The following is an 11,376-nucleotide window of genomic DNA, read 5'->3' as shown; positions in this document are numbered from 1 at the left end:
GATTCGAACCCGCCAGCTCAGGTGTATGTGGCTGGCGCCCTAGCCGCTTGAGCCACAGGCGCTGAGCCAATTTCACTTTTTTTTTCTTTGAGATAGAGTCTCTCCCATGCTCAAGCTAGAGTGCATGGCGTCAATGCAGCTCATAGTAACCTCAGACTCCTGGGTTCTAGAGATCCTCCTGCCTCAGCCTCACTAGTAGCTGGGACTACAGGCGCCAGCCACAACACCTGGCTAATTTTTCTATTTTTAGTAGAGACGGGGGTTTAGTTCTTGCTGAGGATCCGAACTCCAGAGCTCAAGCAATCCTTCCGCCTCCGCCTTTCAGAGTGCTAGAGTTACAGATGTGAGCCATTGTGCCCGGCCATTTTTTTTTTTTTTTTTTGAGACAGAGCCTCAACCTGCCACCCTGGGTAGAGTGCTGTGGGATTACAGCTCAAGGTCCAACTCCTGGGCTTAAGCGATTCTCTTGCTTCAGTCTCCCAAGTAGCTGGGACTACAGGCGCCCGCCACAACGCCTGGCCATATTTTGGTTGTAGTTGTCATTGTTGTTTGGCAGGCCCGGGCTGGATTCGAACCCACCAGCTCAGGTGTATGTGGCTGGCGCCTTAGCTGCTTGAGCTACAGGCGCCAAGCCTGCCTGGCTGTTTTTATGTTTGTTTTTTTTCATTACTACTTTCTGGATTAGAAAAGAATTTCAGGTTCCTTGTATTAATAAAATAAAATAAAATACCAAGAGTATAAAAATATAAGCAATATAAAAATTTTGTTTCAAAAGTTAATAAATGAAATCTCATACTCCAGGATGAGTAATTTATACAAACACAGGACTCTATTGTACATTCTGTACGGCAGCCCAGCCCTTGCACTGTGCAAACACTCACATGCTAGTCGTTACAAGAATTATTTACTTATTTCCAAAGTGGGAAGTGATGCTGATCAGCATGATAATATCAGTAGTTTACATGTTTTTGGAATATTTGTTATGTGCCAGGCTAGATTTTTACAGATGAGAAGGTTGAAGCTCAGATAAGGTAAGTCACCTGTCCAAGGTCACATAACAAAAGAGTGTGTCTGACGGCAGAACTGGGGATGTTCTCGCTCCCCTGCTCCCGCGCCAAGTGTCCTCTAGGCCCATAAGATCCCCTGCCCCCTCCCGCCAAGCGCTTATCTCTGCCCAAGCGGGGTACCGGCCCCGCCCACTGGAGGGAGCTGCCACTAGGAGGCTCCAGGTCGGGAAGGGTCAGGTCAGCTGTGTCCGGCCGAGGCAGCTGCTGACCCAGCTGTGGACCGTGCCAAGGGCGGGGACGGAGGGGCTGGAGCCCTGGACCCCTAGCAGCAGGGGCTGCGTCATGGACCACCGTTGGAAGCTCCTCTGGCCCCGGATGGGCTCCCTCTGGCTCCTGCTGGCGGGGGCCGCCTGGGCACCTCCACCCACCCTCCCAGACCCTAAGTTTGGGAGCAAAGGTAAGGATGCAGCTCTGTGTGGACACCCACACTAAAGCCTGAAGGACAATTCTTGGGGCCTGAACTCCCAGCCTGGATCCTGGGGACCGTACCCGGAGGGGGCAGAGCCGGCATCTGAACCTCAAGAAATGGGTCCTCGTCGGGTATGCTGGGGTCATAGCCGGCATCTAACTGGATCGTGGGGGGCAGAGCCGGCATCTGAACCCCAAGAAATGGGTCCTCGTCGGGTATGCTGGGGTCTAAATCTCCTCCTGGAGAAGCTAGAGAGGGGCTTAAAGTTCCTCTTTTAATCCTTTCAGAGGGTCTGGGACCTACTAAATCCTAACAGAGCACGCATGGGGCTCATGTCCCTGAGGAGATGGGATCTAGCAGACCCTCCAATGAGAGGATAAAGCCAGGGTCCCAGTTAGAGGGGTCGGGCATAAAGTGACTTATAAACACGGTTTGTATGCGTCCCCAGATGCCTTGCTTCGCTCTGTGGAGGAAGGGAGCAGAACACGGTTGGCGCTATCGGGTGGCTGGGAGCCTGCTGGGGCGGATAGGGGGCACGCCTCCTCTGCGCACACCCCTGGGAGTGCCTGTCCAGGGCTGGGGCGGGGCTAGCACCCCGACTCCAAGGTCCTGAGGGCTGCGCCCAGCTCAGCCCGCCGCGGGGTGGGAGTGTGTGTGTGCGTGAGGGTGGTGGTGGTGACAATAAGGCGAGCGATCTGCCCTTGGGAGTTGGGGGACATCACCTCTGTGACCCCTTGAGGGGCCCATCTAGGGGGTGGGGCGAGGGCGGAGCTGGGCTTTTTCTTATCGAGTCCGCACAGACGGCCGGAGGCGGGGGAAGGGGCTGTGGCCAGAGGAAGGGCCCGGTCCCCGACCCTGTCCCTTTGTCCTCCTCCCCAGCGGCCTTGCTGGCTACCCGCAGGCCCGAAGAGCTTCTGTGCTTCACCGAGCGGTTGGAGGACTTGGTGTGCTTCTGGGAGGAAGTTGCAAGCGCTGGGGTGGGCCCCAACAACTACAGTTTCTCCTACCAGGTCGAGTAAGTCTGACGGGACAGGCACCCCCACGTGTGGAGGGGGCGGGCGGGGTACAATTTCCCGAGGGTCGTAGCCCTGGATGTCGCCTGGTGCTTAAGGCCAGACAGCGCGTCCAGTCGTGGTCACTGGTGGGAAGCCCACCGGGCCAGGACTGACACGCCCACTATTGGCCGGGGCTGCTACACTCCCTTGATCACCACTGGAACGTGAACCCAAACTTCAGGGCTGGGACAACAACCCTTCCAAATCGAAGCTGAGGCATCACTACGTCGGGACTGGGGTGCCCCCTCGTGGTAGTATCTAAGCCCCCAGGATCCAGGCAAAGCGAACTCTCCCGGGTTTCCTCTCCCAACTTGCTCCCTTCCTTCCCGGGTCCCTGGGCACACAGAGGTGAGCCATGGAAGCCGTGTCGCCTGCACCAGGCGCCCACGGGTGGTGGCATGGTGCGCTTCTGGTGCTCGCTGCCTACGGCAGACACGTCGAGCTTCGTGCCCCTGGAGTTGCTCGTCACAGCAGCCTCCTCGGTCACTCCGCGCTATCGCCGTACCATCCATGTCAATGAAGTGGGTAAGCGCGTGGGGAATTGGAGAGTGGTCATGGTAGGGAGTCTAAGTCTTCGCCCACCAGACCAACCTCCCTTCACCTCGGCAGTGCTCCTGGACGCCCCCGTGGGACTGCTAGCGCGGCTGGCCGCCGAGGGCGGCCACGTGGTGCTGCGCTGGCTCCCGCCGCCTGGGGCACCTATGACAACCCACATCCGCTACGAGGTGGACGTCTCCGCTGGCAAAGGCGCTGGGGGTGCTCAGAGGGTGAGGCCCAAGTTAGTCCCCATGGCCTCGCCCCTCGAGATCCCGCCCCTGACGGCCCATATCGCATTGTCTCATTGTTCTGACGCCCAAAGCAGCTCCACGCCCATCCACATAGCCTCTTTCCCAACGCCTCCTCAATCCGCCGGAGCCCCAACCCCTCTCACTCTCCAAGATCCGGCTCCTGTGTGCCCTGGCCCGGCGTTTAAATAGTCCAGGTCCGGCCACCTGCTACCTGGGATTCTTGCCCTGGTGGGCCCTGAGCCTTCACGAACCAAGCCCCTTTTCTCGTTGGTCTCAATGCAACGCTTGGCCTTCCCCTTGTCCTTCCTCTCCCTGATTGGCTTGGTCCTGACAGAGCCCGCCCTCAAGTGCTAGTCTCTACTTCCCCCGCCCCGCCTCCGTCCCCGCCCTCAACTGGGTCCTGCTCCTAGGTCGAGATTCTGGAAGGCCGCACTGAGTGCGTGTTGAGCAACCTGCGGGGCCAGACACGCTATACCTTCGCTGTCCGTGCGCGCATGGCCGAACCGACATTCGGGGGCTTCTGGAGCGCCTGGTCAGAGCCTGCGTCGCTGCTGACAGCTAGTGGTGAGGTCCCAGGCAGGGTGCCGGAGGGGCTGGGGAGAAAGACTGGGCAAACCTACCGCCCTGATCTCCTCCCCGTCTCCCAGACCTGGACCCCCTCATCCTGACTCTCTCGCTCATCCTCGTACTCATCCTGCTGCTGCTGGCCGTGCTCGCCCTGCGCTCACACCACCGGTGAGCCCCCTATTCGGGCACCTGTCTCAGACTCCTCCCCACGGACGACCTTCTTTTACCATGGAAACCTAGGCTCAGAGAGGGGCCAGCACTTGCTCAAGTTCACACAGTGAAGAGTCAGTGGCTGGGCAGGGATGCATGCCAGAACAGACCCAGACTCCTCTTAAAATTTTCAGCCCTTGGGGTCATTCACTTGGTTTTCCTTCTACATTAGCAGCTGCCACTTTTTGGGTTTCTTGGGTAGTTCCTTTACCCAATGTCATCAACTTTGTAAAATCAACCAGATGGATTTAATGGAAAGATTGAAGCCCCTGAATACCGCCCTACCCCTTTGTTAAGTTCCTCAGACACTTTATGATCTGATCAGCCATTTGACAGTAGCTGTATTTCCAAGTACATACTATTTGTTTCCCACCCCAAAGCCTCTGCACCTATTGTTCCTTCTTCCTGGAATGCCCTTCCTCCCTTGTCCACTAAGCAATCTTCTAGTTGTTTCTAGTGACCCTATTCATTTACTTGCCTGGAAAATACATTGAGTGCCAGGTACGTGCTAGGCACTGGAAAGGAAGTGGAGAACAAGCCAGACCTTGACCATAAGTCCCTGACCTTGTGGATCTCATAGTCAAGTCAACAAGCAAGGAACCAATAAATATTTGATTACATATTGTGATGAGTGACATCACAAAAGCAAACAGGGGGTGGGAACAGAACTGGATGGTCAGGGAAGTTCCCTGGAAGGAAGTGACATCAGAACAGAAACCTGAGGTTGGAAGGAAGCAGTCATATGAAAAGTGAGAAGAAATAGCAAGTGCAAAGGCCCTGAGGTGGGAATGAGTTTGGAACATTCAAGCAAGAATAGTCATATGGCTAGAGCAGTGTGTCGTAGAGAGTGGCAGATTATAAAGTGATGGAGATGACAGGGCATTCTGCAAGGTTGTGCAGCAGAGTTTGGATTTTATTCTGAATGCCTTGGGGAATCATAGAAAGGGGTGATGAGGGAACTCATCACAGACCTACAGACAAAGCATAGGCCAGGCTTAGAGGGAGTATGGGTCAGAATATATTGAATTTCTATGCACCCTTCAAAACCCTGTTCCAATTACCCTTCTATGGGGCCTTGCTGATGTTTCAGCCCAAGCACCTACTTCCCAGCCTGATGCACCCTTCTTCCTCTGTTGTGATCTCAGGGACCAGGAGTTCCTGGGCTGCTGTGATTGGGTGCTAAGGGGGTACACGTATGGGTACGTGTTCAGTGACTCATGTCTATGTGCCTGTATCTATTGGCTTCAACAGGGCTCTGAAGCAGAAGTTCTGGCCTGGTATCCCAAGCCCCGAAAGTGAGTTTGAGGGCCTCTTCACCACCCACAAGGGTAACTTCCAGGTATGTGGCCTGGTTGTCTCCTCAGGGCCTGGGGCTGCCCTGCTTCTTGTGGCCAAACCCCAGGCCTCTGAGAAGGCTGGTGCTGTTTCTTCAGCTGTGGCTGTATCAGAATGATGGCTGCGTGTGGTGGAGTCCCTGCACCCCCTTTACAGAGGATCCACCTGCCCCCTTGGAAATCCTCTCTGAGCGGTCCTGGGGGGTGACACAGGCAGTGGAGCCAGGGGCAGACGATGAGGGGCTCCTGCTGAAGCATGTGGGCAGTAAGCATGCCCACGACACCTACCTGGTACTGGACAAGTGGCTGCTGCCGCAGACCCCACCCAGTGAAGACCTCCCAGGTCCTGGTGCCAGTGTGGACACGGTAGCCATGGATGAAGGCTCAGAAGCATCCTCCTGCTCATCTGCCTTGGCCTTAAAGCCCAACCCTGAAGGGGCCTCAGCTGCCAGCTTTGAGTATACCATCCTGGACCCTAGCTCTCAGCTTTTGCGCCCTCGGGTACTGCCCTCTGAGCTGCCCCCCAGCCCACCCCACCTAAAGTACCTGTATCTTGTGGTGTCTGACTCTGGCATCTCAACTGACTACAGCTCAGGGAGCTCCCAGGGAGTACAAGGGGACTCATTGGATGGCTCCTGCTCTAATCCTTATGAGAACAGCCTTGTTTCAGCCCCTGAGGCTCTACACCCTGGCTATGTGACCTGCTCTTAGGACACCAGCATGCAGACCATTGGGTATTAAATATGACCCTAAGTGCCAGTGCAAGCTCAAGACTTACTGAACATGACAGCAAGGCCTCCCTCAGGGCTAGAGCCCTGTTCAAGTAGTCACAAACTTGCAGTATTTATAAATATGTATAGTTTCTAAAGAAAAAAAATACACACACACGCGTATATGTAAGTTTTTTTTTTAACCAGTACTTCTATCTACCCCCCACCCCATCCCCGCCCAGTTTTTGGACAGGGACAGGTTTAAACCCACCACCTCCAATATATGGGGCTGGTGCTCTACTCCTTGAGCCACAGACACCACCCTCTACCATTACTTCTATAAATACCCTTTTAGCTCCACCTTTCCCTGGGCCTAGGCCATAGGACAGCAGTTAAAGTCATTGAGCTCAGTCTAAATACTAAACTGCAATCTAAATACTAAACAGTAATAAAGTAAACTAATCTATGTAAATTACAATAGCTGCCATAACAAATAGCCCTAAATGTTAGTGGCTTAAGACATTAAGTAGTCTCCCTCTCTCTCATCTCAAGTCAAACAGATGGGCAGCCATCTCTGAGATGAGTCAGAGATCCAGATTCTTCCAGTCTGTAGCTACATCTTCCTTTAAGGTCACCTTGGCATCCTTAGATGAAACTTCTACATTCTGCCAGTCAACAAGCAAAGAGAAAACAAATATTCCACAGGCCATTTTAGGGATTTGGCCTAGAAATGGTTTTTATCACTTTTTCTCAAATTTCATTGGCCAGAAAGTCACATGACCCCACCTAGCATCATGAAAGCCTGGGAAATGTCATTTACTTGTACACCCAGGGAAAAGAAAGCTAGTCTCTAGCTAGTCTTTGCCACTAATAACAATTCATAGGGCATTACTCTGATTCAGATCGTTTAAAGTAAACACTCTGATGACACTGAGTGTCATCAAGTGACTGAGTGGGAATTCTAGCTTAAACTACTTTGAAAAAGTATGGCATATGGACAGACGTGTGGCTTATACCTGTAATCTCAGTACTTTGGGAGGCCAAGCCCAGAGGATTACTTAAGGTCACAGTAAGTTCAAGATCAGGCTAAGCAATATAGCAAGACCCTATCTCTACAAAAAACTAAAAATAAAATTAGCCAGGCATAGTGGTGCACACCCATAATCCCAGCTACTTGAGATGCTAAGGCAGAAGGATTATCCAAGCTCATGAGTTCAAGGCTACAGTGAACTGTAGGTCCCTGCAGTTATAATTAGGTCCCTGCACTACAGCCTGGGGGACAGAGGAAGACCCTGTCTCCACTACTCCCGGCAAAAGTTTGGCATAACCTAAGAAAGCTGAACATACGCATGCCTTATTCTTTTTTTTTTTTTTTTGTAGAGACAAAGTCTCACTTTATGCCCCTTGGTAGAGTGCCGTGGCATCACAGCTCACAGCAACCTCCAGCTCCTGGGCTTAAGCAATTCTCTTGCCTCAGCCTCCCGAGTAGCTGGGACTACAGGTGCCCGCCACAGCACCCGGCTATTTTTTTGTTGCAGTTTGGCCGGGGCTGGGTTTGAACCCGCCACCCTCGGCATATGGGGCCGGCGCCCTACTCACTGAGCCACAGGCGCCGCCCAGCATGCCTTATTCTTTACCAGTTCCACTTCTAGGTATGTGCCTTGAAAACACACATGTACCAGGACATGTGTGCAAGAATGTTCACAGCAGTAAACAGTTTAATCTGATGAATAAATTGGGGTATAATCATTCGTGGAATACTATGCAATAAGGGAAAAGGAATGAATGGAAAAAATGTGGCTGAATCTTTGTAACAACGTTGAGCAGAAAGAGAAATCTCAGAAGATTACATTTATCATTAAACTCTTTTTTATAAAGTTTAAAATAACAAAACTTTTTATAAAGTTCACTGGGCATTATATATACATGGTAACACTGTGGGTTTTGGTTTTTTTTTTTTTTTGTGTGTGGTTTTTGGCCAGGGCTGGGTTTGAACCCGCCACCTCTGGCATATGGGACTGGCGCCCTACTCCTTGAGCCACAGGCGTCACCCGGTAACACTGTTTTAAAGAGAAAAAGTACTTTACATTCTTTAGGTGTTTGAATTTGTACACGTCTCTGAGGTAAATATTCCAGCCATGGGAAACTAGGGCATGTAAAAGTTGTCACACACCAAAGCTCAGAGGTACCCTCCAGAGTGAACCTTCGTCTGAGCTGGGATCACCAGCCCGCATGTGCCAGGGGGTGACTGTCATCTCTCCACGTGGTGGAAAAGTCACCCACCACTCTGTTCTGGGGCCCAGCCTGCTTGGCTCCAGGCAGGCCCGGATGCGGTGCTCTCCTGGACCTGATGCATCTGGCTGTAACCAGCACCTGGCAGGAAAATACCGCTGCAGAAGCGCCAGATGCAGGGAATCCCCACTATCGGGCTCCTCCTCCTGAGTTTGGAAAGCCACCGCGAGGCCACAGACCCGGTCAGACCCAATCCGGTCACTGAAGTGGGCAGCTGTGTCCAGAAGCAGGGCAGCCAGGTAGGCGGATTCGTCAGGCCCGGGGTCTTCTGCGAGGTACTCCTCCAGGCCGTCTAGAAGCAGAAGGGAGGGGGCTGGCCCTGAGGACTCATGGGCGGAGCACAGGAACCGAAAAAGTTCTCGAGTTGAGGGTGGGTACTGGAAGCGTATCTTCTAGAAGGAAGAAAAGAAAAGAGCCCAGGTGGTGCCTGTGGCTCAGTGAGTAGGGCGCCGGCCCCATATGCCGAGGGTGGCGGGTTCAAACCCGGCCCCGGCCAAATTGCAACAACAAAAAAAAAATAGCCGGGCGTTGTGGCGGGCGCCTGTAGTCCCAGCTGCTCGGGAGGCTGAGACAAGAGAATCGCGTAAGCCCAAGAGTTAGAGGTTGCTGTGAGCTGTGTGATGCCACGGCACTCTACCGAGGGCGGTACAGTGAGACTCTGTCTCTACAAAAAAAAAAAAAAAGAAAGAAAGAAAAGAAAAGAGCCCAGATACAGTCAACAGAAGAAGCCAAACTCCCCGCAATGGCAAGCCTGGTTCTTTGCATACTTTCCTGGACGAAATTCTCACTCCCCAGGCAGCTGGTTCCAGGATGAGGCAGCACAGAGCGGTCAAATATTCTTATATTCACCCCTCTTTCCAGTACTACTCGCTACCAGGTATTGAGGGGAAGTCACGGTTCTTTTGTCAAATCTCAAGGGCAATGTTTCCTCGCAAAACCCGCTCCCACTCTGATCCCATCCTCGGTATAGACTATACTCAAGCTTAGTTAGCTGTAACCCTTGTTCGCCCCAACCCCACCCGCACTGCCTTTACCTAACTTCGCCAACTCAATCTTATCTAAGCTCTGCATAGGCCCATCACTCACGCATTCCTGATTCCACCGCTCCCTGCCCCCGTCCCCACCATTGGTCTACGTGCCTGTCACTCAATCCGCGATCCGCCCCACCACGGGCTAGTACGCCTCTGCTCCCGTTCCGTGGTTACCTGGAGCCGCATTGGATCCAGCGCAGCTCCGGTACCACAGGGAAGTCTTTGAAGAGGCCTACGGGTCAGAAAGACGACTGGGCCTCGGCCCTCCCCCGCCGCCTCCAGGGCCGCTGCGAACAGCAGCGCTGTTTTTCCAGAACCTGGAGCGCCAAGCAGTAGCAAAGGCGGTCCGGCATCAGCCGCGTTCTCCTCTCCGGGACAGGCCGCGCTACCCCGGCTTAGCACCCGCCTCAGTGTCTCCGCCATTCGCAACGAATCTCTGTCTGTCCAATCGGCGGCGCATTTTTAGCCTTAATCCCGCCGAAGGGGAGGCCTCATTGGTTACAATGCACCTAGTTTCTTCATTGGTCCTTGGATCTGTCCATCAAAATTAGATTGGCTAATTTCTCCCTTGGCGAATGGGCAAAGGCCTCTGGTCTGAGCGTGGAGGAAACGGGGGCGTTTGACATGGATGAGACGTTTTCCTGAGGGAAGCTACTGCTGGCAAAAGTAGCACAAACACTGTTTTTGTGAACTAATCAGAAGAATATGAAGGTTGAGATTTGGGAGGGAGCAGGTCCAAACCATTGACATATTACTGTAAAGTCTCCTGTCCTCACTTTGCACACCTGCAAAACAGGGCGCTTGTGAAATAGAGTGATGGGCATGTGTCCTTGTGTGGTTCTGCTGGTGTCAGCTGAGAGAGAGAGGGAGGGATGAGCTGAGTGCTTGTCTTTCTTTTTTTTTTTGTAGAGACAGAGTCTCACTTTATGGCCCTCGGTAGAGTGTCGTGGCCTCACACAGCTCACAGCAACCTCCAACTCCTGGGCTTAAGCGATTCTCTTGCCTCAGCCTCCCGAGTAGCTGGGACTACAGGCGCCCGCCACAACGCCCGGTTATTTTTTGGTTGCAGTTTGGCCGGGGCCGGGTCTGAACCCGCCACCCTCGGTATATGGGGCCGGCGCCTTACCGACTGAGCCACAGGAGCCACCCGAGTACTTGTCTTTCTGTGCACTTAAGTAGATACACATGAGTGTGTACCTGGGACCGCAGAACACCAATGGCGGTCTCCAAGAGCAACTTTACTTCCTCGTTGGCCCTGGGGGCTTCTTGGATCTTACTGGTATAGAGGTAGGCAGAACCACAGGCCACAGAAAGGAACAAGAGAAACAAAGAGATGAGGTCTGGAAGACTGAAAGAGACACAGCAGGAACTTTGCTTGTCTTGCTCGTATTTGTCTCTCTGGCACCCAGAACAGTGCCTAGTACGTTGCAGTTTCTCAAATATATGCTCCTTAAATCAATGAATGAAGGAAGTGGGATTGATGGGGAACTGGGAGCTAGGGAGGAACAGTGAGTGATCAGAATCCCTGGATGGCTGTCCTCACCCAGACTTCTCCCGCTGCCACTCATGCCTGTGTTGCCCTGGCAACCTTGTCTCCTGGTAACTTCAAAGTGGTGCTGTTGCCTGGAGACCCAGAAGCAGGGCAGAACTGAGATTTCCTGAGCTTTCTCTCTCTCTCTGGCATCAGAAAACAGCTTCACAACATCCCCAGCACACCCACTCACACAGCTGGGCATCCCCACACCCTTCTACACACACACCCATGCTATGGCATCTCTTCATATATTCCAGTTCCAGAATCTCCATCACCCTACCCTGCTGTGACAAAAGCATCCCATACACACTCTGTCCTGCATTCACACTCATAGATCCCTACACTTGCACAGCACACACCAGAACACACTGGGATACAG

General features: G+C 53.0%; 2 protein-coding genes across 4 annotated transcripts; one reads left to right on the top strand and one right to left on the bottom strand.

Moving 5' to 3' along the window:
• Nucleotides 1-1,181: 1,181 nt before the first annotated feature.
• On the top strand, nucleotides 1,182-7,495 carry EPOR (erythropoietin receptor). 3 transcript variants are annotated; one of them, XM_053586506.1, is made up of 8 exons: nucleotides 1,182-1,464; nucleotides 2,356-2,491; nucleotides 2,878-3,056; nucleotides 3,141-3,298; nucleotides 3,730-3,883; nucleotides 3,967-4,054; nucleotides 5,348-5,435; nucleotides 5,530-7,495. In XM_053586506.1, exons 1-8 carry the CDS (start codon nucleotides 1,350-1,352, stop codon nucleotides 6,139-6,141), a joined length of 1,530 nt encoding a protein of 509 aa, XP_053442481.1. In that variant the 5' UTR covers nucleotides 1,182-1,349; the 3' UTR covers nucleotides 6,142-7,495. The 3 variants fall into 3 exon arrangements, with proteins under 3 accessions (XP_053442481.1, XP_053442482.1, XP_053442483.1); XM_053586507.1 differs by having other exon boundaries at nucleotides 1,358-2,132; XM_053586508.1 differs by having other exon boundaries at nucleotides 1,434-1,464; nucleotides 1,925-2,491.
• A 270-nt stretch (nucleotides 7,496-7,765) lies between these two features.
• SWSAP1 (SWIM-type zinc finger 7 associated protein 1) lies at nucleotides 7,766-9,886 on the bottom strand. Its single transcript, XM_053586528.1, has 2 exons — nucleotides 9,638-9,886; nucleotides 7,766-8,824 (listed from the first exon to the last, which is right to left on the bottom strand). Exons 1-2 carry the CDS (start codon nucleotides 9,884-9,886, stop codon nucleotides 8,306-8,308), a joined length of 768 nt encoding a protein of 255 aa, XP_053442503.1. The 3' UTR covers nucleotides 7,766-8,305.
• Between the last annotated feature and the right edge of the window lie 1,490 nt (nucleotides 9,887-11,376).

The sequence above is a fragment of the Nycticebus coucang genome, chromosome 3, assembly GCF_027406575.1.
Source record: "Nycticebus coucang isolate mNycCou1 chromosome 3, mNycCou1.pri, whole genome shotgun sequence".
Taxonomy (NCBI): Eukaryota; Metazoa; Chordata; class Mammalia; order Primates; family Lorisidae; genus Nycticebus; species Nycticebus coucang.
This window is presented reverse-complemented; position numbering and strand designations above follow the sequence as displayed.